Source organism: Perissodus microlepis, chromosome 23, assembly GCF_051167445.1.
Source record: "Perissodus microlepis isolate ML-2025 ecotype Zambia chromosome 23, ASM5116744v1, whole genome shotgun sequence".
NCBI lineage: Eukaryota > Metazoa > Chordata > Actinopteri > Cichliformes > Cichlidae > Perissodus > Perissodus microlepis.
The window spans coordinates 22,908,629-22,934,821 of record NC_140482.1 but is presented as its reverse complement, the minus strand read 5'-3'; the positions used below and the strand labels follow the sequence as shown (position 1 = coordinate 22,934,821).

The window sequence follows — 26,193 nt, the reverse complement described above, 5'->3', positions numbered from 1 at the left end:
TCTATATGAAGCTCTACATTAATATGGTAAAAAAAAAAAAAAAGTTACATTTAAAAACCTAAAATACATTAAAGGATAAATTCTTGCACAGTGTTTTTGTATACTCCTGGAGCACTCAAAGCACTTTACACAACATGCCTCATCCACACATTCATACAGGCACTTTCTCTGTGCTTAACTTGGGGTTAGCATTTTGCCTGAGGATATCTGGCATGCAGGGCGGAGCAGCCAGGGATCAAACCAGCAACCTTTATATTAGTAGTTGACCTGCTCTACCCCGAGCTACAGCCACCCCTCATTATAAATGAGGTCCATTTATGAGGAAAATTTCATAACAGTGTCACATTAAGAGGACAGAAAATGATCAGGGCTGGGCGATATGGCCTAAAATTCATATCGCGATATAATTTGAAGCATGTGCGGTAACGATATATATCACGATATATTCTTTTCTTCTGTATAACGTATTTTCCACACTACAAGGCACACTTAAAATCCTTTCATTTTCTCAAAAATCGAGAGTGTGCCTTATGTATGAATTCTGGTTGTGCTTACTGACCTCGAACCGATTTTGGCAAAGTCAAACGAACACTAAGAGTTAAAAACGGTGTAATTTATTTCATCTTTAATTAAATCATCAGCGTTGCTGCTTTATCGAGTGTAACAATTAAGTTTTACACCCATGCATCCATGAAAACAGAATTTATTAAATTTAACGGAGTTAGAAGTTAACAGGAAGTTAGCTCGCTAGTTTACACCTAAACATTTCATACCATGTTCTGAGAGATTTTTGAAACTAATTCAAACGTACAGCTCTGCTACCACTTCCAACATAAATGAAGACAGAAAACTAAACAGCTGTGGCGTTTGTAGGGTTACTGAAGTTGGACTACCTGGTATATAATGTTGTGCTACGTGATTGCTAGCGACACAGCTTTGTTAGCATAACATTAGCACAGTGAAGCTGGAGGATGAACGCCAACTTTTTTTCCACTCGATAAAAGTTAACGTGAGGGATTCTGGTGGTCAGGGACAAATGTAATCGCATAGCAGTTTTTGGCTTTCCCCATATTTCAAGAGTGCTTCATCTCTTTGCTATGACTGTCGCCCGCCATAATTTGCAGATGATAATGGTTTTAGCCGCTGCAATGCTTTTGACCAAAACAGGCGCCGCTTGATGACATCATCAACATGCGCCATCGCGATAGAGCGATATAGTCAAAATCTCTATCGTTGGCCAAATTTATATCGTTTCTATCATATATCGTTTCTATCGCCCACCCCTAATTATCACATGTATCTCTTAACATGAAATACAAACTAAAAATGATTTACATGTTTAGGATCATTTCTTCCAGTTATGTTAAAGTACCAAACACGGTTTTATCCTGATTGCTCACTTATTGCATCGTTAATCTGAGATATCATTATAGAGTCTCTCTACTTTGTCCTGTCTGAAGCATGTAGACCAGAATAAATACCATTATCACAAAAGTACAAATAATAAATATGACCAACTCACTGCACTGATAAATGGTGATGGCTTCTGTGTTTTGTCTCAATAATAAAATAACAGAATCCCAATTATTACAGAAATATCAGATGTGTAACCAAGGCCAATATGCAGGACTCTCAGGTTTAACAGGTAAATATAAAAGTGGGCAGATTAAGGGAATGAGACACAGCTGAAACCAATCAGGACAAGCAAACATAAATAAAAGGAACACAGACAAATGACTATCAAAATAAAACAGGAGGTAACTACATGGGGAAATAAAGACTTGAAATCCAAAAGATTAGACCGAGAATGCAAAACTCAAAATTGTGGGTCCAAGACCCAGGACTGTTACATCATCACATGACCAATTAGACATCTGACCTCCATCAAAGAAAAATCTGCAGTAGCTCAGAAACAAAAGAAACAGTTGGAAATTGAAACAAACACTGTTGGCTGCTCGTTGTCTCCATATAAACTGTCTTCAAGTCATTGTAGAAAAAAGAAAAAAAAATAAGATGGTCTTCAAAACCCATCTGATCTAATGTCAATGTGTCGTACACTACGACATTACACTGAGTCCATGAACACAGTATCAGTGCTCCCACTCCACCCACTATTTTCATGTACTGATGACAAGAACAGAGGAAACCAGTGAATCCCAGATGATGATGATGTTCATGATGTTCATGATGATGATGATGAGTGCTTCACCAGATCTCAAACTGCTTGTGTTCCTTGAAGGCTGCTCTGTGCACGATGTTGTTGCTGTAGAGTCTAGAAAGAGACCAAAGCAGAGAGAGCAGACGTCACTCATTGACACAGAACAACATGAATCCATGTGAGCTCAGACTGTGAATGATTCCTCTGAGAGTCTGAGGAGAAACTCCTTCACTGATGGGGACTGATTCATGTTGGCTCACCGCACACAGTCGATGGAGGGGTTGATGGAGAGCAGCTGCAGTAACACATCAGTCGAAGCATCAGTGATCTGATTGTGACTCAGACTGTAACACAAACACAACAAGTGGCTCTAAGTGATTGCTGCACATCATATTTTTGTAGTGTGTGTGAACAGGCTGATGGTTATTGGTGCCTCCCAGAGAAGGATCAGTGTGTGACACTCACTCCAGGACTTGGACTTTGTGCAGATGTGTGATAAGAGGGAGCAGCAGCTGGTCAGTGAGCTGACAGTGACTGAGGTCCAGCTCTGTCAGCCCTTCACACGAGTCCAGCATCTGGACCAAAGCCCCACAGACCCTCTGATCCAGCGTGCTGTGACTGAGATCCAGCTCTCCACCCAGGGCTCCACACAGGGACACCGCCCGCCTCACTGTGTCCCTCTCACTGTTCACAGGAACCAGAGACAGCAGCTGGACGAGGACAGTTTTACTGACTCTAAACAGGACAAACAGAGCAAAGAGAAACTGTCAGGATGCATCAACACCAGTGTGAACGAGCTTCTCTCTGGTTTAGACTCTTCTGTGGTCTTTCCCACCTGAGGCGGACCCTGTGGAGGACAGGAAACAGCAGGTCCAGCACGCTGTCCTCCACCTCACAGTCTTGCAGGTCAAGCTGTGTGTCCTGGCTGCTGTGTGTCAGGATGGTGGAGACGGCCCTGCAGTCATCAGCAGTCAGACTCAGAGGCTCAGGCTGATCCTCCTCTGGTAGCTCCACACAGGAGGAGCAGGACAGATCCAAGCTGTGCTGCAGAGTCCTCAGCAGGCCTGACGCTGCCTCCTGCTGGACGTCACAGGCAGCACAGCAGTGGATGAACCTCAGCAGCTGAGTCCTGTCAACAGTGCAAGGAAAACACATGCAGAAATGAACCAGCTGATGACTCTGTGTTGGACAGCACTGACAAACAAGCACTAATATCTGACCTGAGATGGGAAACGTTGTCCAGCATGAAGAGGATGGACTCTGCTCCCTCTGCTGGTATGGAGGTCCACAGGAGGTTCAGTTTGACTCCGTCTCCGTGTTTGAGGATGAAGATCAGAGCAGCACAGTCCACTGAGTCCAGCTCTCTGCTGCTCAGGTTGATCACATGACCAAGTGACCTCAGTAAACTGGGTACAGCGTGACTGTCATGAGCTCTGTAGAGCTCTCTGATGGAGCTCATCACAAAGTTGGGACTGGGCCTGGAAACAAAGAGTTTATTTCTAAGGACACTTTGTTTAAAGGATCCATAAACTTCTGATTAAAGATGAGACAGCATTTCAAATCCTCCTGATTAAACAGCAGAAACTGTGTTTGGTAAAAGATCAAACTACATTCAGCACCTTTTAAACACAATCCTGTCCAGAAAGGGAAGCAGACGTGTGGTTTCCTCCTGTAAGAAGAGGTTCTTCCTCAGGTCCACAGTGATGGTCTGAGCTGACGACTGCTGCAGCAGATAGTGAAGAAGCTCCCAGTTCAGACAGCAGGAGGTCAGGTCTCTACCAACCTTACTGAAGAAGGACAACGTCAAGTCCTTGTCCTGGATTTCATGGAGGAGACACAGAAGCTGCTGGAAGCTCTCTTCACTCAGTCTGCAGAGATCATAAATATAAAATATGCTTTAAAGCAAAAAAATTACATTTTATTTGGCCTGTGATGTTCAGGAAAGACATTTACTTGACTGTTAGAGGACCATCATGGAGCAGCAGTGTAATCAGACCCTGAGCAGGGATGCAGGTCTCAGTCAGGTCTAACCGTCCGACTGTCCAGTATCTCAGCAGGGAAGCCAAACTACTGACAGCCCTCAACAATACTCTCTGTGATGGTCGGGCTTTCTTAGGCACAAGAGAAAGCTCTTCAACAGCCAGCGGACAGACCACTCTGCCTCTTCTTACCCACTGAAACAGGAGCAAGGACATGTCGATGGAAAGCCTGAAGATCAAAAATAGACAAGAGCAGAAAAGATGAACACCAAGAACTAAAGATTCAAAGTGGACAGCAGATAAATGTTTTTTATAAGAACACGAGAGTTATAATTTCACTTCCTGTGAAGCTGTTTCCAGAACATTAGTTTCACTTACCTGAGCTGTGAGATATAAGGCAGACACTGAAGGAAACTCCTCACTTCACTCTCTTCATGTGAGCAGCCTGTCAGCTCCACCTGTTTCTTCTCTGGTTGGAGTTTCAGCACTTCCAGGAGGATGGAGGTCTTTCTCTCTGAGAGGTTTATGGACCAGATTGCAGGAGCTGACTGGAAAAATGACTGTAATGATGGAAGGACACTCAAGCCTGTTTTAGTCTCACAATCCTTCACATTGGTGTACAGATTTAGCAGGAAATCACACTGATAGTCATCATCCACGTATCTCTCATTAAACGGGAATGTTTGATATGTGCACACTGATGATAACAGCTCCAGTATCTTCTCTCCTGTCTGCTGTTCTCTCTCTGCTGCTGCACAGAACAGATTCACAAAGAACCTGACTGCTTCTTCATCTGATGTCTCAGGATCAACACTGGAACAACAAGAAGAAATATTTACACATATGCAGGTCATCTGAACAGCAATGAAAAGCCAATAACATATCATATAACAAATACCAGTTTGAACTTATTCTGTTTTTTCATGGAGTATTTTCTTTTCTTCGTGAATTTTATAATGACTGAGTTATTGTCGTTCAATCAGTGCTCTGTAAGTTTACTTTTTACTAAATACATGAGATTGTAAAGTCATTATACCTAAAAAATAACAACCAAAATCAGCACTCTGAAAAGAACAGTATGTAATTTGGTTGTTGTTCTTTAATCCATAATAACAGCTCAGTTTCATGAACTCATACATGTATGTAAAATACAGTATTAGACTTCAAAGCAACACACAACTGACAAAGTCCAACACAGCGGTGAACACGTTTCCGTATGAAATGGAGTAAAGTTGACATTTAACTGACATATAATCCTGTGTGGATGAAATCACAGTGGGTAAATATAATATTGGTGACAGTGAAATATATAATTATTTAAAAGAGTAATGTAGCCAGGTGGAAGGTCAGTGTTATGGGACATGCCACTGGCTGGCTCTGTTTCTTTTGGGGTACCCCTGGGAGCGCAAGGGATGATGGGGATCTACGGAGACATTCACAGAAGTGCTAGCTTGCATTGGTGTAACATGGGTGTTCAACGCTGTGTTTTCACTGCATGGTCTGTTTAAGCGCAAAGGGTGGAATAGTTAAGGCACCAGGTGTTGCTGTGACTGACTTCGCTAATCATCTCAGGGGGAGCTGTACTCTGTTTTTCTGCTGGATTAATGCACTGTATGTATTTGAGTTCACACCTGTATTGTAATATTTCATTTGTAAGAGGGAAAATGTACAAATGTACTGTGGTTAACTGTTTAATTTGGTCTCTGTAATTTAGCAGGAGAAGCCACTAGAGTTATTTTTGCACTGCTAAGTTTGTTTTGTTTCTGGACGGGTTTATATCAGTCACACATTGACATTAGACATCTTTGAGTTCCAGACTCTGAAAAGTTGGGACAACTACCTGCAGTAGCAGTGGGTTACCAGTGCACACAGCTGTTACTTGATGAGAACTGTGTGTAGCAATTTTATTTCCTTGTTTTTACAACCTTTCATCTGGACGCTTACTTTATAATTCAGATTAAAAGAACCCCAAAGATAATCTGTGTTTTGGGCTGGTTAATTTAGCCAGGCTACAGTCAAATAATATTTAGATTTACAGGTCTCAAAATGTTGTTGTTATATCTTTTTACCCAGAATTTATCTGTTCTTATATAAAGCTAATCATGTAAAGTAGAAAAAGAGTGAATAACTTTATGATTAAATATTAACCAAGGCAGATAAAATAGAAGGACGAGGGTCTAATTACATGTGTGTTATTATCTATGATGACTTCAGATTAGATTAACAAAAAAAAAATGCTTAAAACATTATTAGACTGTAAATTAAAAATTGCTTTCAAAGTCACCTGGTAACTAAGCATTAGTTTCACTTACCTGAGCTGTGAGATATAAGGCAGACACTGCAGGAAACTCCTCACTTCACTCTCTTCATGTGAGCAGCCTGTCAGCTCCACTTGTTTCTTCTCTGGTTGGAGTTTCAGCACTTCCAGGAGGATGGAGGTCTTTCTCTCTGAGAGGTTTATGGACCAGACAGCAGGAGCTGACGGGAAAACTGACTGTAATGATGGAAGGACACTCAAGCCTGTTTTAGTCTCATAAGAGTACAGGTCCATCAGGAAATCACACCATTTCTCTTTAAGGGGCAATCGTTCATATCTGCACACTGATGATAACAGCTCCAGTATCTTCTCTCCTGTCTGCTGTTCGCTCTCTGCTGCTGCACAGAACAGATTCACAAAGGTTGTAACTTCTTCATCTTGCCTCCGAGAAGCAACACTGGAACAATGAGAGGGAAACACTTAGTGATGCTAACTGTCTGCTAACTGCTTCCGTCAAAAGTTCTCTGATGACCCAGCAGTTGTTGGCCTCATCATCAATCGGGCCAACAAAGACAGAGAACAGAGAACTGACCGAGGACTTTGTCGATCAGTGCCAGTGGAATTGCCTAGAGAAGCATCTGGGCCAATAAACTGGACTGGACTAACAATACAAAGGCCATGGACACAGACATAAATAATATTATTAAAATTAAAGTGAAAGACATATATATGGTATCCTAAAACAAATCAGTCAGGAAACCAGGAAAGTCTGGCAAAATATAAAGAAATGAGGGTTGATCCCAGTCTTTCACAAAACCATAGAGTTAACCATTTAAAATACAGTTCATTTACCTGAGCTGTGAGATGTAAGGCAGACATTCAAGGAAACGCCTCACTTCACTCTCTTCATGTGAGCAGCCTGTCAGTTTAACTTGTTTCTTCTCTAGTTGGAGTTTCAGCACTTCCAGGAGGATGGAGGTCTTTCTTATTGAGAGGTTTATGAACCAGACTGCAGGAGCTGACTGGAAAACTGACTGTAATGATGGAAGGACACTCAAGCCTGTTTCAATCTCATAGTCCTTCACATGGGAGTACAGATCCAGCAGGAAATCACACTGATATTGAAGATCTGTATATGTGTCATTAACAGGGAATCCTTTATAGCTGCACACTGATGATAACAGCTCCAGTATCTTCTCTCCTGTCTGCTCTTCTCTCTCTGCTACTGCACAGAACAGATTCCCAAAAAACCTTCCTCCTTCATCTGCCCATAAAGTAAAAAAACTGGAACAAGAAAAAGGAAAAAAAGTAGTGATAGTATTTCATGAAAAGGCATGGTACATTTTGAATGTAGTGACAGTATCCCCACAGTTCAGTGATTGTATATTAGTAGAGTTTTTCCTCATGGATGAGACTGCTGCTTTCTTGCACCATTAGGGTTGTCATGATTGTCATTTATGTGTATGCTGCATATGATACAGAGTACCCAGCTCTTTAAATTATACATTTGGTGTGCCCTCTATCGTGTGACTATTATCATACTGGGGACTTTAACTCTTATATTTAATTAAATATAAATACATAAAAATACTGTAGTTTTACATTTGAATCCCTCTTGGTAAAGCATCTCGCGTAGATAAAGTCATGGTATAAATATAATAATGATGATAAGTAAATATAACAATTTAAACTAGTACAACAATGGTTTTATGGAAAAAATTATTACTTAATGTTGCAGAAATAATTATGGAACCATCAACCAAAATATCACTGAACTTTGCTGCTTTTATAACTACTGTATTTAAAATGTTTGAGGCACAGCCTAATTACAAATATTCTCCACTATATTGGTTTCAGCTTTCTCTTCACCACGGAAATGATTCTGCGATCAACGACCACTATTGTCGTCCGTGAAAGTCCAGGTCTTTTTACTGAGTTCAACAGTGCTTTCCTTTTTTTTCAGGATGTACCAAACCGTAGGTTTCACAACTCCTAATATTGTAACAATTTCTCAGATGTGTTTTTTCTGTAGTCACAGATTAAGGATGGCTTGTTTCACCTGCATGGAGAGCTCATTTGACTGCAGACAATCTACTGAGAGCCAAATCTTTCACATGCAAGCACCTCAAATCAGCTCCGGGACTTTTATCTTCTTAATTCATAATTACATAACAAAGAAACCTGCCCATGAATTAACCTTGGAATCAATTGTCCAATTACTTTTGGTCCCTTTAAACAGAGGGTGGCACATGTTAAAGAGCTGAAACGCCTAAACCCTTCATCCAGTTTGAATGTGGATTTCCTTAAATGAAAACTGAGAGTTTACACATTATGTCCATGTCCATTATATAACTATAATTGGGATATGTTTCAGTAAACATGTAAAAAAAATTGTGTCAGTGTCCAAATATATTTGGACATAACTGTATTTCTCACGTTGTCTTTGGTTAAAGCATGTTTATTTGTTGGCTTTAGTTTGTCTTTTCTTCTTATGGACATTCTACTGTGGGCTTCACATCAACAGTTATTACAGGTGCATTTTCATTTCACTTTTGCCCGTCTTCCAATCTGCATTTGGGTGATTATACTGCAAAACACTATAGTAATAGTACACTCTGGCTAGTAATGCACCCAGCAACCACTTATGGGCAGCCACTTGAGCACTTGGAGCCCTGAACATACGGAAGCAATGTTGACAATTTGGGAGGAGGCTTCAGAAAAGTTCTGATTTATTTACCTTTGGCAAGAGTAGATGAGGGACTGCAACTACCTTGGACTCTACTCTCTACCCATTGGTCACAGCTGCCACTTCTGAGAGGAAATGGCGTTGTCACATTCCTCACCTAAGGTCACTGTTGCAGCCGGGCCCAGCCTTGTCCAGGCTGTTGTTTCTATGTCTAAATCTAAGCTGGCTCCATAGAGACTGTTTATCATGGGCCTGAACCCCTGAGTCTGAGACTCCTAAGCCACCCAAGCCAGCTGACCCCAAAGCTGAGCATATGTTTTCCAAACATGAGCATTTCGACTGCAAGACTGCCATCTTGCAGAAATGGAAATTACACAATGATTTAAGAATGTTTTCTCAGCATAGAGTGATTCTATATGAATCTAATCTATCTGGGGAAAGGAACTGCCATTAATTAAAATAAATGTTTTATTTTGAACTAGGTGTTATCAAGCCAGAATGTTTGGGTATTTACAAAATAGCTTTGTGCCCTGAAACTGTTTCCATTCCATAATTGCCATAGTTTTTGTGGTTCCCTCAGAGCAGCTCTCCTGATGCAGAATTCAACATGTAAAGTAGAATTAATTTACCTGAGCTGTGAGATATAAGGCAGACATTCAAGGAAACTCCTCACTTCACTCTCTTCATGTGAGCAGCCTGTCAGCTCCACTTGTTTCTTCTCTGGTTGGAGTTTCAGCACTTCCAGGAGGATGGAGGTCTTTCTCTCTGAGAGGTTTATGGACCAGACTGCAGGAGCTGACTGGAAAACTGACTGTAATGATGGTAAGATGCTCACGCCTGTTTTGGTCTCATAAGAGCACAGGTCCATAAGAAAATCACACCATTTCTCTTTAAGAGGGAATCTTTCATATGTGCACACTGATGATAACAGCTCCAGTATCTCCTCTGCTGTCTGCTGTTCTCTCTCTGCTGCTGCACAGAACAGATTCCCAAAGAACTTAGCTTCTTCACAAAAATCTGAATTCTCAGGATCAACACTGAAACATCAAAAGACAAACATTTAGTGGAGATTTGATCTGAGCTGCATAAACACAACCACACATTACTGATGGACTCCATCTTGTCCATGTGTGCCCTGTATATAATGAAAGTCCATTTTAAAGCCATCTTCCATCAGAGCAGCTGAACATTGTTTTTAGACTGTTACTGACTCACAATTCAATTCAATTCAATTCAGTTTTATTTATATAGCGCCAAATCACAACAACAGTCGCTTCAATGCGTTTTATATTGTACAGTAGATTGTACAATAACAGATACAGAGAAAAACCCTACAATCATATGACCCCCTATGAGCAAACACTTTGGCGACAGTGGGAAGGAAAATCTCCCTTTTAACAGGAAGAAACCTCCAGCAGAACCAGGCTCAGGGAGGGGTGAGAGAAGGAAAACAGGATAAAGACATGCTGTGGAAGAGAGACAGAGATTAATAACAGATATGATTCAATGTAGAGAGGTCTATTAACACATACTGAGTGAGAAAGGTGACTGCAAAGGAAAAACTCAATGCATCATGGGAATCCCCCGGCAGCCTACATCTATTGCAGCACAACTAAGGGAGGATTCAGGGTCACCTGGTCCAGCCCTAACCATATGCTTTAGCAAAAAGGAAAGTTTTAAGCCTAATCTTGAAAGTAGAGACAGTGTCTGTCTCCCGAATCCAAACTGGAAGCTGGTTCCACAGAAGAGGGGCCTGAAAACTGAAGGCTCTGCCTCCCATTCTACTTTTAAATACTCTAGGAACAACAAGTAGGCCTGCAGAGCGAGAGCGAAGTGCTCTAACACAAACACTAATCCTGTGTGTGAAATCACTGCGCACTGAACTGTAACTGTTTGTGGTTTGTGATGAACATGAGTGGAACAACAACATCTACACTTCATATCTTGTACAACAGTAGCTTCACCTTCCTGCTGAAATGACATGTGTAACTCAGTTTCTGAATTAGGTTGGAAGGGGTGTTTACTATTTTACTTGTGCATTCATTGATGGCTTATAATTTCCTTTTTCAATCACTGGATTGTTAAACTGAAACAGTTAGTTGTAACCCTGGCCTTGACTGCATTGTGCTCTGCCTGTGCCCTTAGCTGATTTTGACCGTCTATTTCCCTATGCACAGTTTTTTGGAATTTCTCCTGTGGTGTCACGAGCCTGACCCTGAGTGTGAGAGAGTGAGAGCACTCTGCACTTTGGACACTTTGGCTCCCCTGCCCAGAATGCCTTTTCCCCCTGCACATTGTTGAGATTGTTGTAAATATTTTTGGCACTGTAAATAAACACACTGTTGAGCTCCTCCAACTCTACGTCTGAATCCACCCACTTGTTAGCCCTGACACTAAGGCTACGTTCACACTGCAGGTTTTAATGCTCAATTCCGATTTTTTGATCAAATCTGATTTTTTTGTCTGCTTGTTCACACTACAAATAAAATGTGACAGCAAACGTGCTCTAGTGTGAACCCTCAAAGTGGCACGCATGCGCAAAAGACGACGTCACACACAACGCGCTCTGTTTAGACTCAGACCAAACAGTATTGTTTGACTGATGGCCCTTAATAAAAAAGACTTGTTTCGGACTTTACGTTTCCCAATTTTGCTTTAAGTTATAAAGTTATTTTGTTATTTACATATGGCCTAATAATGATCCTTATTGCTGTTTTAGAGAGGAGCGGTGCTTCAAAGGATAGTTGCAGATTTCTGTCAGAATCTGCAGATTTTACAGTACAAATAAAATATTCACGTTGTCTTCCCAACATTTTCACTGACGTCTACACGGGGTGGCCAGGAAGCGTTCACGATGTCTTCTCGGGCGCTACTCCGGAGCTTGGCGTCTGTCTTGTGTCAGTGACATAAAAGACGGATTTAATGCGACATGACCATTCAAACAGCAGTCGCTTTCTAAAACATCAGATATGTATCGGATTCAGTACCACATACAAAAGTGACCCAGGACGGATTTGACAATATCGGATTTGAGCTGTTCAAACTGTCATACCATGATCGCATATGGGTCGCATAGGGTCAAAAAAGTCCGATTTGATGCGCTTTCGCCTGCAGTGTGAACGTAGCCAAAGAGTTCAGGCTGTGTTAAAAAGGTTGTTAGAATTTTACAAACTGTTTCTACTCTCTATGCTGTATTTCTATGTATGTTTGCACATGTTTCAGCTGAAGAAAAGGTCTAATAAACACAGTTGTTTACAGGGCGCAATGTTTCCCTCTTAAATAAGGGAAGAACTGAAATAAAACTGAAATATGACAACATATAAATGAAGTCACAAATATCGTTTCAATAATGATGAAAAAATATATCACTATTGGATTTTGTAAAAATAATTTTTGGATTTGTTTAGCTTAAAATATTCCAGCAATGCATTTCTGAACAGATACAGTATATAGTAACAGAAATGATGACTTATTTACCTGAGCTGTGAGATATAAGGCAGACACTGCAGGAAACTCCTCACTTCACTCTCTTCATGTGAGCAGCCTGTCAGCTTCACTTGTTTCTTCTCTGGTTGGAGTTTCAGCACTTCCAGGAGGATGGAGGTCTTTCTCTCTGAGAGGTTTATGGACCAGACAGCAGGAGCTGACTGGAAAACTGACTGTAATGATGGAAGGACACTCAAGCCTGTTTTAGTCTCACAGTCCTTCACATGGGAGTACAGATCCAGCAGGAAGTCAGACTGATATTCGTTTTCTTCAACACCCATGTCTCTGTTATTTAGAGGGAATGTTTCAAAGCTGCACACTGATGATAACAGCTCCAGTATCTTCTCTCCTGTCTGCTGTTCTCTCTCTGCTGCTGCACAGAACAGATTCCCAAAGAACCTGATTTCTTTATAAAATTCTACTGGAGGATGAACACTGGAACAATAAGAAGGAAACACTTAGTGATGATTTGATGTTAGCTACATAAATACAACCTACTTATGGACTCCATCTTGTTCATATTTCTAACTGTATTCCTTACTCATAACTGTAGGGAGAAATTCTTTGTGGTAAGTATTTCACTTTGGACTAGTGCTTGTAAATACAGCCACTTCTCCAAATCTCCTCTAACTTTATTATAAGGGGCGCCTGTAGCCCACTGTCCAGTCTCTCACAGCATTTTGCTCTCATCTTGGTTGCAGATGGCAGTGACCGGCACAGGTATGTGGAAAATGGAGATAATATCTGTAGATTAGCTTTCAGAGCACATTTGGCGATTCCTTTACTGGTGTTTGTGGACCAGGTTTATTTTCCCTGGTGGTTGCTTCATTGTTTAATTCTTAATAATGGTAGTTATATTACCAATCAAAAGCACACAGGCTTATTATTGACAAGGCAATGGTGTTGCAAATTAATTACAAGACTTCTGCTGTAGAAGTTAAACAGCAGGGTAAGAACATTAACATTCAGTTAATTGTTGCTTGATTATTATTATTCACTACCACAATGTAATTAAAATAGCAGTTCAAGCAACCAAAAAATTCATACAATGATGGGCCACTTGGTTAAGCAATCTGCAGGGACGAGGGACCAGAGGTGCTACCAGTTATTCACTGAATGAGCCTCACTACAATCATCAAAACAGTGTCTTGTACCTGTGCCCCAGTGCTTTCATACACACACTTGAATGTCGAGGGAGGACTCACCAAGGGTTGTTAGTTTCAATCGTTATGCCAATGTACTGTATTCAGCTGCAGTCAGCTAAGACTGAAGAAGTCACTTGGATGAGTGATGGAATATTTCACCCACAAAAAATGCTACATCCAGACAGACAGAATCAGCTTTTGGGATTAATGATGTAAAGTAGAATTAATTTACCTGAGCTGTGAGATATAAGGCAGACATTCAAGGAAACTCCTCACTTCACTCTCTTCATGTGAGCAGCCTGTCAGCTCCACCTGTTTCTTCTCTGGATGGAGTTTCAGCACTTCCAGGAGGATGGAGGTCTTTCTCTTTGAGAGGTTTATGGACCAGACTGCAGGAGCTGACTGGAAAACTGACTGTAATGATGGAAGGACACTCAAGCCTGGTTTAGACTCATAGGCCTTCATATGGGAGTACAGATCCAACAAGAAGTCACACTGATATTCATCAGAAATGTCTCTGTCATTAAAAGGGAATGTTTGATATGCGCACACTGATGATAACAGCTCCAGTATCTTTTCTCCTGTCTGCTGTTCTCTCTCTGCTGCTGCACAGAACAGATTAATCAAGGTTCTTTTGGTTCCTTCATAAAGATCTGACCACCAAGGAACAACACTGGAACAATAAGAAGGAACGATTTAGTGATGATTTGATCTGAGCTGCATAAATACAACCACACATTACTGATGGACTCCATCTTGTCCATGTGTGTCCTGTATATAATGAAAGTCCATTTTAAAGCCATCTTCCATCAGAGCAGCTGAACATTGTTTTTAGACTGTTACTGACTCACAACACAAACACTAACAGAAAAAGTGAAGAAATTTGTGTTTAGTCAATTATTTCTTTGTGGTAACAATGCTTTTTGGCATTAAGTCCTGTTGAAAACATGCTTTGTTTCCCCTCAAATGGGGCCACATTTGTAAGGAAACTGCATTTGTGGGGTGAGCAAAACTTGCCAAATCTTTTCTGCCAATACCAAACTGCCTATTCTGCTATTCACTTTTGAAAGGTGTCATTTATTGAATTGGAGGATTGAAGTCTGAAGAAACAAGACATATTTGCAATATAACAATTGATTCATTTAATAAACAGGTTCCTCAGTAGCACCTGGCAGAACCATACACAACCACAAAAGCCTGGTACCTCCTCCTGGTTGGGCTGGTCACCAGCTTGGTCACACACTGCCTTGGGATGGCATCCCATTCTTGCAAGTCAGCCAATGTAGCTGTGTTGTTGACTCTGCCATGAACAGCATGCCCAACTGATCCCTCAAGTGTTCAACCCACAAAACATTTTCCTTACTTGTAATACACAGGCTTTCCAACAGTATGAGATGTATTGCTAAGAAGCAAAGAAAGAAATAATCAACCAAAGATAAAATTTCTTACTTTTTGTGCTGCATTTATATGAATACTTAAACCGTACAATAATACCAAACTTTTTGGCTTAAAATACATCTATAAATCATTTTCAAAGCATCTGATGTAGCATTAATGATGCAAAGTACAATTTGCTTACCCGAGTTTTGAGATATAAGGCAGACATTCAAGGAAATTCCTCACTTCACTCTCATCATGTGAGCAGCCTATCAGCTTCACCTGTTTCTTGTCTGCTTGGAGTTTCAGCACTTCCAGGAGGATGGAGGTCTTTCTCTGTGAGAGGTTTATGGACCAGACTGCAGGAGCTGACTGGAAAATTGACTGTAATGAATGAAGAATACTCGATCCTGTTTTGGTCTCATAAGAGTACAGATCCACAAGAAAATCACACAATTTCTGTTTGACAGGAAATCCTTTGTATGTGCACACTGATGATAACAGCTCCAGTATCTTCTCTCCTGTCTGCTGCTCTCTCTCTGCTGCTGCACAGAACACACTCCCAAAGAACCTGATTTCTTCATCTAACTTCCACGGAATAACACTGGAACAAAAAGGAAGAAACATTTTGAGCCTGCAGTCAATGAGTAACTTCAAGCGGCTATATAACGTTTATGGAGATGCATTTTAAAGTCTTTGGCAATTTTAGCATATGTGAGAGCACTACAAAACTTTGAAAACTCACTCTGATATATTATACTATTGTCTAGGTGTAATGATTCTACTCTGATTCCCTATAAATATTTGACCTCACGCACCCACCCTTTGGATGTCAATCTTTCTGTCTCTACCCAGAGTTCATGACCATAGATGAGGGTTGGGCTGTAAATTGACCAGTAAATTGACAGCTTTGCTTTTACACTCAATATGTCTGATGTGTCACCTGAGGTGTCAATTTCCCTCTTGCCTCACTCATGATCAAGACCCCAAGATACTTGAAATCCATTTGGGGCAACAAAACGTCTCTAACCAACAGTGGAAGCTCCACTCCTTTCCAACCAAGAACCATGGCCTCAAATTTCGGGATGCTTCTCATTCTCACCACTTTATACTTGGCTTAAAACCCCTCCACTGCAAACCATCTAATGAAGCCAACAGAACCACAACATCTGCAAAACACAGAAATAAGATCCACTTCTAGGTAAGTGACCTCCACCTAGCCTCCTTGTAGGTGGCTAGGTGGACGACCCAGTAGTCCAACACCCAGTAGAAATGATTCTGACGTTTTGCTGGCAATCAAGCGCTTACTGTGGTTGTGCAAGTACTGAAAAGCTCATAACAACAGGCCTGATAACCTGTACTGCTAAAGCACCCAATAAAGGAATCCCAGAGGAACAGTTTAATGCCTTCACTAAGTCCACCAAATACATGTGGACTGCTTGAACCAACTCACATCCCTTCAAGAGGATGAAGAGTTGGTCCATTGTTCCAAAATCAGGATGAAAACTCTACTGTTCCTCCTAAAACCAAGGTGAAGAGGCACTGGCTCAGATCTCTGCATGATGTCCACCGAAAGTCTTGTTCCATGGTGTCATTGAACTCATTCCACAAGTTTTTCCTTCAGTTACTGTTGAAGTCATAATCCAGCAGTAGCTGTCAGTTGCCTCTGCAGTCCCACAGGCTGACCAAGCTTGTTAAGACTCTTTCTTCAGCTTGACGGCTCCCTTCAGGAGTCCACCATCTGGTTTGAGGCCTTCCAATAGCCTCCAGTTCTCTAATTTTCTTTAACAAAATTTTTTGACTTGTTTTGGAGCAGCCATTTTAATGGTGTAGGCAGGATTATGATCTAAGATATTTAAAAGTATCAGCACAAAAAGAGATCTTCCATAACATTAATTTCTCATTTTGCCAGCTCCTTCCAATACTGTTGAAACCTGGCCGCATAACCGTACAATCGTTTCTTTAAGTTAACTTATGTGTTTTACTGGCTTGTGACCCCATGATAACATGAAAAAGTATCTCAAACGCTGCTCCCAAATTCTTTTTTTTCTTTTATGTCACCTACTTAGTCTACTTTGCACGTCATAAGTAGGATGAACATGCCGCTGCACGTCACTGCCATATGAGCGATCAAGACTCATGCTTGCCCTTTTATTTATGAATATTTCAAAAGTCTATTAATATCAAAGTCCTACAACACTATCACCCATGCATTGCTTGCGATGGTTCCACGAAAACTCTTCTGTTTGGTATTTTTATTTATCAGCTCAACTTGGTAAACTGCATTTGTCCAGTTATTAGTTCATAATATGTACAAGCCAATGCAAGTATTGACAAGTATTCTATGGTTCTTATGAAAATCAAATAGTGGTTGCAAAAAATATAACTTGGAGAGCTTTCATGTAGAGTTAATCATGTAAAGTGCAGTACATTTACCTGAGCTGTGAGATATAAGGCAGACACTGGAGTAAACTCCTCACTTCACTCTCTTCATGTGAGCAGCCTGTCACCTTCACTTGTTTCTTCTCTGGTTGGAGTTTCAGCACTTCCAGGAGGATGGAGGACTTTCTCTCTGAGAGGTTTATGGACCAGACTGCAGGAGCTGACTGGAAAACTGACTGTAATGATGGAAGGACACTCAAGCCTGTTTTAGTCTTATAAGAGTAAAGGTCCATAAGAAAATCACACCATTTCCATTTCAGAGGGAATGTTTTATATATGCACACTGATGATAACAGCTCCAGTATCTTCTCTCCTGTCTGCTGTTCTCTCTCTGCTGCTGCACAGAACAGATTCCCAAAGAACCTGGTTTCTTTATCTGAACAGCTAGTGTCAACACTGGAACAATGAGAAGGAAACATTTAGTATTTGATCTCAGCTTCATAAATCCAACCACACACTACTGATAGACTCCATCTTGTAATGAACAGACATCCCAACAGTGTCTCCACTTCCCAAGAGTTCTCAGGAGGAACAAACTGGAAGAGAAGCTATTGCTGACGTTCAACCCCTCCACCAGATAGAGTATGCTGACATACTCAGTCTCTGTGTGACATGCCACATAATAGGACATTGACCCTTTAGTCTTTTTTCACTTGTCTCCATTATTTTACCAATAAGTACTTTGTTCAAAATCACTTTGATCCTTTGTTCGTATGAGGGCTGTTTGCTTGTTGCCAGCTCTGAGCCCTGGATAGCTTTCCCTTTAGTCACTTTTCTTTTGTTTGTTTCCTTAAAATGGCCATTCAGGGAGTTCAAAAAACGTTGAGCTGGGTAAGTGATTTAAACTGAGTTTCAGTCCATCAGCTAGCTTAAAATTGACCCTCTAAAAATGGTGGATGATGTAAAACACAACGTCAGGAGCTCATTTTTCTCATGATCCATCACATTTCACAGGTTGTTGTACTGTATGATGTTGTAAGTTTGTTTGTAAGTTGTATTGCAAAAGCTCAAGACAAACTGTTATATTCAGGATAAATGAATTACTTTTCACTAAAAATCTGTAGGAGAGGTTGTGGTTCTTATGAAAATCAAAAAGTGGTTGCAAAAAAGTATAATTTGGAGAGATTTTATGTAGAGTTAATCATGTAAAGTACAATTCGTTTACCTGAGCTGTGAGATATAAGGCAGACACTGCAGGAAACTCCTCACTTCACTCTCTTCATGTGAGCAGCCTGTTAGCTTCACTTGTTTCTTCTCTGGTTGGAGTTTCAGCACTTCCAGGAGGATGGAGGTCTTTCTCTCTGAGAGGTTTATGGACCAGACTGCAGGAGTGGACTGAAAACACGGCCTCAGTGTTTCAAAGTTAACTGAAAATCCTCTGCTTTTAATATGTTGATATAAATCAAGAAGGATGTTTTCTAACTCAGTTTTAACAAGAAACAATGAAAGAAGCTTCTTCGCAACGTTGTAAAACTTTGCTCCGTTATTAAGTGCTGCTTTCAGGCATAAATCCATGAACAGATTCTCCTGCTCCTTCTCCAGTGTCCCATGGTATTTCTCATGGCTCCAAAAAACTGGACATCTGAAGCTGAATAACAGAATTTCAGAACTGATTAGACACATTTCTGTTGTACATTCTGTAAAACCTGAATGTATTCAGCACAAATCTTGATACATTACGTGCTAGTGCTACACATATAGACTTGTTGTGCACAATGTCTGTGATTCCAAAGGAGAAGAATAAAAAAAAAAAAGACATCAGAATTTTAAATTCAACAAGATAAACACCAGCCTGGGGCCTGTCAGATTCTGAATCATGGAATTATTAACTTAATTAGACTCCTTACGGGAATGGAGAATGGATGGAAGGATGAATGAGTGGTTGGATAGATGGACGGGCTCCTTAGACTGAGCACTAGAAGGACTCAACTTTAAATGAGTTGTTCACCTGTTCTGCTAAAATGTTAAATTCTGATATATTGTTGTTAAAAAAGTCACAAACAGAGGTATTTTAACTTTACTATCAAAAGACTGGATAAAACCAAGCAGACTATTTAATATGCAAGAGCCAAAGCTACATACCTGAGTGAGCTGATGAATGGCAAAGCCTCTAACAGAGACTCACACAGACTCTGGCAGGCAGGAGTTTCTCTGTCCCAGTAGAGGCAGACATTAACCTTTGTAGACATCCACTGCATGACTTCCACAGCTCTTTCAAACAGCTGCTTTTCACCTTGAGTTGGAAGGTGTAAATGATTTCCATCAAGACTGAGTAAGGTTACGAAGTCCATCTGCTCTTCGCTGAGAAGGAAAGCTTTCCAAAGCTGTTGAGGCAGAAGGTTATACCTATAATTGAAAGAAGAGATCGTTATGAAACTAACCAGCATTAAAATTCTCACTGTGTGTTGAAACCAAAAAAAGAAAAAGAAAAAACAAATTCATACCACTCAACATTTTCAAGGCATCCAAACAGCTGTCTCATTCCTTGTTCTGATATGATCACGTCCTCGAGGTTCAGCTTTATTTTCCTTTCCTTTGACTGAGTGACCACATAGGCCACAGCACAGCAAGGGTAAGGATCCAGACTGTCTCCACTGAGGTCAAGATGGTAGTCCAGTTTGTCTAGAAGGTAGATGCACGCTTCAGGACTCTGGGACTCATACAAGCACTGGCATAAGAACAGTATGTCGACATGGAGCCCACTGTCCTCAGTATCAGCCTCTTCTTGCTCACACAGATGAGGAAGAAATGTGTTTATCAGCTCCTTGAAGAACCAGTTAGATGTATTCTTCAGGTCCTGATCTGGAATCAGATGCTTCATCAAACTTGGGCTCTTCTCATTCAACAGTCGACACATGAAAGGGATCAGATGTTTCATGTGTTTCTTCTCCTCTGTGAGGCACTGCTGAAAAACATCTCTGATTTTATCAGGATTCATCAGGATCCACAGTGCTGCAAAAAACTCCTGCACTGTGTAATGGAGAAATGCATATGTGGTTATTGTTTCAGTCACGGCCTCCTTAATGAGAAGTGGTTTCAGGAAGGACAGGACACAGATGTCTTTACAGGGCAGGTCTGTCAGGTTCACGGTTTTTTGTTGAGTTGCAAGACAAGCAACTTCAGCCAGAGACAGTATTTCTTCTGTCTTGGTGCTGATGAACGAATTTAGATCTTTTTTCTTTGTTTTGCTGTTTATCTGAAGGCAGAATCGAACAATATTGATGTAGATCTCGGTTATTGTACATGGCTGTGGTATATGTTTTGATGAAAAGCAAGCAGCCACCATCAGTGCATACATGGGGACATGACAAAGAGTTATCAGTTCCAAGTTACTCAAAACTTTCTTCTGATCTTCACCGAGTGTTGCAGATAAGTATGTTTTTATAGTCTGCTCACTAAAGCCTTTCACCTCCACTCTGTCAAAGTTCCCAGAAAACAAGTCTTCATCCTCATCATCTGGTCTGCATGTTATGATGATCTTTGCGAGCGGCAGTAGGTCTTTGTTCAGAAGTTTCTCCACCACTGATGAAGAGAGATCTGTGAGTCCATCAAAAATGATTGTAACGTTATCAGAGTGTCTCTTTATATCCTGTAAGACCTCATCTTTGCCTTCATCTGGTTCACTGAACACAGTGAAAAGCAGATCCTCCAAGTTTTTAACATTCATGATGTGTGCTTTTTCCCTCATGTCAAAGTAAAACATGTAATCAAGCTCACCACTTTCTCTTTCTGCCCAGAGTCTCAGCATTTCATGAGTCAGTGCTGTCTTTCCAATACCAGGTTTTCCAACCAAGAGTATGTTTTTATCTGTTTTCAGCAGCTCACTGGGAGAAATGTCTGGTTTCTCTTCAGGGATGTATGTCCTTAGCTTTTTAGGGCGACTCAGCTTGCTTTTCTTTTTCTTCAGTTTCTTTATTTTAGTTGGAGAAGCATTGCTCTGTGTGTCTAATATAAGAGAAATGTACAACAGATCAGGCTTCTTGTTTTCTTCAAACAGGTTTTTACTTGATGCCCAAAAGTCATTTAATATTTTCTTTACTTTTAATTTTAACTTTTCCTGATATCTGTGGCATGGCCTCGGTCCTACAAAACAGAAATAAACAAATTTACAACCTTAATTTTAAAAAGCTGGAACACTAAGTGTTCACTGGTGTTCAACAGTTTATTAAAGTAAACAGTCAATCACATGACACCAGTGTATTTAGGCATGTGGACATGGTCAAGACAACCTACTGAAGTTCAAACTGACTATCAGAGTGGAGAAGAAAGGTTATTTAATTGACATTGAAATTGGCATTGCTGTTTGTGCCAGATGGTCTGGTCTGGGTATTTGAGAAACTACTGATCTACAGGGATTTTCACAGCCTACCTGAGTCCATTGCTTTATGAAGACAGTGATGGCTGCGACCAGTGAGAATACACAGCATGTCAAATAAAGTAACTGGTTTGACCATGGCAAGTAGTTCACGGTACTCAAATGGTCTCCACAGTCAGAACCCAATCCAACGAAGTACCTTTGGGCTGTCCAGAGCTGGGAGATTTACATCATGGACGTACAGCTGACAAATCTGCAGCAACTATGTGATGCCATCATGTCAAAATGGACCAAAATATCTATGGAATGTTTCTAGCACCTTGTTGAATCTGTGCCACAACGAATTAAGGCAGTTTTGAAGGCAAAAGGAGAGACTGAAAATGATAAATTTGTCATATTTAGTTCATCTTGATTTTGACAGCAATGACAGTCTCAACAAGTGCATTTTCCCCCATTGTGTAGCATCCCCTCTTCTTTTAACAACACTGAACATGGATTTTTGGGAACTAAGGAGACCAGTTGCTGAACTTTTGTAGGGGGAATGTTGTCCCATTTGTGTCTGATGTAGGATTCTATGTACTCAGTCCTGGGTCTTCTTTGTCTTATCTTCGGTTTCATGTACCAACTGTTTTAAGCTGGCGAAAGGTTTGGACTGCAGACCAGCCAGCTCATCACCAAAACTCTTCTACTACAAAGCCATCCATGTAACTGAAACTGTCTTCAGTTTAGCACCTTATTGCCAAAATATGCAAGGCTTTCCCTGAAAAGGTTGTCGTCTGGATGTGGGCATATATTGCTCTAAAACCTATATATATATATATATATATATATACACACCTTTCAGCACTGATGTTGCCTTCCCAGATGTGCAAGGTGCCAATTCGATAGGCACTGAAGCATCTCCATACTATCAAAGATACAGGCTCCTTAAGTAAGAGAACCGATAACAAGGACATGATGTCCATGATGACCAAAAAGAATTTCACCTTTCAATTCTTGTAACCTCAGAACAGTTTTGCACCCTGCCTCAGTCCATTTTAAATTAGCTTTTGTCCCAGAGAAGACAGCAGCATTTCTCTTTGTGTTCAAATATGGTTTCTTTGCATGATAGAGCATTAATTGCCATTTGTGGACGGCCTGGTGAACTGTGTTCACAGGCAGTGATATATAGAAGTATTTCTGAGTGCATGCAGGTATTTCCATGACAGAATCATGCCCGTTTTTAAACCTGTGCTGCCTGAGGATCAAAATAGCACAGTTATACGATAATGTTTTTCAGCCATGACCCTTGCATGTATAGATTCTCTGAATCATTGCATTATGCACTGCAGATGATGAGATATTCAATGTCTTTATAGTTTTAGGTTAAGGAACATTATCCTAAAACTGTTCCTGATTTAGTGGTAAAATCTTTCTCCAGCTGTTTGTTTTAGCATCATTTACTTTTCCAGGATATATTTATTTATTTTCAATGTTTGGTATCTTTTCTGTTTTCTGTGTTTAGTTGTGAATAAAAACTGTTTTTATACACTTTGCAAATCTTATTAATCTTAAAATTAATTACACTTTACCTAGCATCTCAACTTTTTTGGAATTGGGGTTATACTATGAATTAAATGCAGTTGTCTTGCAAACTCATAAATACATATTTCCACTGGCACATTTTTATAGAATTAGTGCATCGAAGAAACTAAATAATGAAAAATGTAACAAGTGACAACCAGACTTTTGTCCTAAAATACCTTGTAAGTAGTTCCTGTCCATTTGTGGTTCTTCCTTGAAAGAAAAGCAGCTGATCCAGTGGTGCAGGTCAAACTTGGTCTCTCTGGAAGTTTCATTCGTTTTCTCAGAAAGAAAAGGAAGCCTCCCTAAAGTCCTCTTCCTCGTCATGTCTATAATCTTGAGTAACTCATAGCAGGCTTCTTCGCCTTTTTTAATGACTGAGTCCAGTATTATTCTTCTTTTGTTTTCATCAGTTTTCTCTGCCTGTATTAAGCTGACCTCTTCCTCACCAAGAACCCCTTTCTGATTCAAATTCTGCACAATCACAGACAGATTCTTCAATTCTCTCACAAGATGGACTCTGGCAGTCTTTACATAATCTTTGGCAGACTGTGATGTACAAGCCATGTTTTCTGAGTTCGGTGTGTCCTTCACTCTGAACCAACTTCACTGATCTGCAAAACAAGATACTAGTTTGAAAATGTTAATTTAATTATTATACTTATGATGTATTATGTTTCATGTAAAATTCAAACTGAATTTATTTCACAGTAAGCCTCTCTGCAGGGTGAGAAACCTAGAGTTAAAGAAGTGTGAAAAATAGTTCAGGAAGAAAACTAAGCAGGCAAAGATAAACCTCAACACTGTAATTTTCATGATGCTTGGCAAGGTCTAAACCTCATGGTCAGAAAACAGTGTCAGCTGATTATGTGCTGAAGACCTGTGCTACTGAGTTGGAATAGGCCCTTACTTGATTTTTTTCCAGTGCCTTCTGCACTCTGCTGGACTCTGGGTGCACTCTGCACCTTTCTGTCTAGAAAAAAAGAAAGAAAGTTAAACATACAGCTGATTACAGATGTGTTGCTTTAACATCAATGCTGGGCAAGTGCATGGAGAGAGTCGTGTTTAACCTCTCTAAGGGAAAGCATGGTTTGGAAGATTGCAACTTAATTGTAGTAGACACTGTGGCAGCAGCAGAGAACCACACTGGGCGCCACTCCCATCACATTAGAACAACAGGCTACAATTTACCTAGGATAACCAAAACTGGAGAACAGGTTATTGGAAACCCACTGTGGGAATCTTGTGCCAAAGTACTGGAAAGGAGGGTTCATCCTTTAGATGAACCTTGGATGGAGGAGGAACAATGCAAATCAACCACAAGCATCAATTTCCTTCCACTTATCCAGGTCACAGTTCAGTCAGTGGGGTCATGGCTGCCATGGGGTGACAGGTGAGGTACACCATGGACAGGTTGCTTGTTTGACACACAGAGAAAGACAACCATTTGCACTCAACTTCACACCTATGGAATCACCAATATAAATCCACTACAAAAATACAAACTCCACACATGAATTTTCAAGTCACAGATTTGAACCCAGGACCATCTTGCTTTGGGGTAACAGCGCTGCCCCACAGTGCTAACACCCGCAGCAACATGTTGCCCCAACGCCAGCTAATCTAAATAAAATGATTTTTAAAAAAACTGCACAATTTGTCAAATGCTCCAAATCCCAAAAAGCCCAACAAAATCCAGCACACATTCAGTCCAAATTTGAAAACTCTGTGTTTTTGCTCTCTCATTAACCTCATTTACAAAAACAAACTGTTCTAAAAAAGAGCCTTTTCCTGCCATTTAAAAAACAAAAAAGTCTCCCCCACAACAACAGATACAAAAGTTTTTCCTTATTTTAATTCTTTCCTCTCGCTTCTACTCACAAATCCGTCAAGCATCGTAATCCGGTAATCCAGCCCGTGTTTTCCGGTTGTTTCTGTCAGCTGTGAGTGTTCCGTAAACAAGACAAGAACGGCAAGACGAGTTGTGAGTCCAGATGTTGCAGGATGAAGATGTTTTGAAGTTCAGCAGCACCTGCCGCCAACTTTTTCGACCAAACAATTTTGGACAACCTCTTCACAAACTCCTGCCTGCCTTCCGTTTGCTGTCCACCGTGCTCCACAGTCTGCCGCGGGTTTATGAGCGTGAATGTTTTTGGCGCGAACCGGAAAAAAGCGAATGCCTTGTAGGCGTGTTTATATGGGCGTTTCTTGACAAGGTAAACAAAAATAGAAGTGGGTTATTTGGCCTTTGCCATATATAACCCTAATTTAAAAAAGGGCGTGGAGGTAGATAATATCTGAACATGTGAACATGATTCATTAATTCATGTTCTCTGTAATAAGTTACAGTTCAGCCGAGAACAAAATTTTTGGTTTCTTTACCATCAGGTCACCTACAAAAACACAAACCGCATCTTATTGCGAGTCTGTGTAACGGCATCAGGAAAACTTTCCTCCACAGCTGTTAGCCTCAGTGTTTTTGTAGTGGGAAAGCCCAAAAGTGTGAGCCTGTCATTCCTTTGCCTGCATATCTCATATGGAAACAGCAATAAAGTTTCTACATTTTAAAGACCGCCCAGCTCTTCTTGATGAATCTTACCTGTATGGCACTGTGTTCAGATATCACACAGACGGTTTTATTTTCTGCGTGTGTCCACGCGTTGGCGACTTTAGGAAAAATGCCGCCAGTCATGTCGTTACTCCCAGTTTTCATAAGAACGCATCCTGTAAAAAGCGGAACTCTTAATGCCTGGAGGGTCCACTGGATGCCGCCATTGGACCAGAA

The 26,193-nt window shown here is 40.6% G+C and overlaps 1 protein-coding gene across 1 annotated transcript; it reads right to left on the bottom strand.

The window, feature by feature from the left end:
- Window positions 1-26,193, bottom strand: LOC146361457 (uncharacterized). The gene is made up of 21 exons (XM_084921860.1): window positions 25,290-26,193; window positions 24,319-24,381; window positions 23,588-24,022; window positions 19,975-21,613; window positions 19,613-19,876; window positions 18,696-19,118; window positions 17,525-17,926; window positions 15,291-15,692; window positions 13,944-14,384; window positions 12,558-13,001; window positions 9,710-10,117; window positions 7,247-7,678; window positions 6,450-6,851; window positions 4,516-4,950; window positions 4,112-4,366; window positions 3,778-4,026; window positions 3,379-3,636; window positions 2,994-3,287; window positions 2,624-2,893; window positions 2,419-2,502; window positions 1-2,272 (listed from the first exon to the last, which is right to left on the bottom strand). Exons 3-21 carry the CDS (start codon window positions 23,973-23,975, stop codon window positions 2,206-2,208), a joined length of 7,557 nt encoding a protein of 2,518 aa, XP_084777986.1. The 5' UTR covers window positions 23,976-24,022; window positions 24,319-24,381; window positions 25,290-26,193; the 3' UTR covers window positions 1-2,205.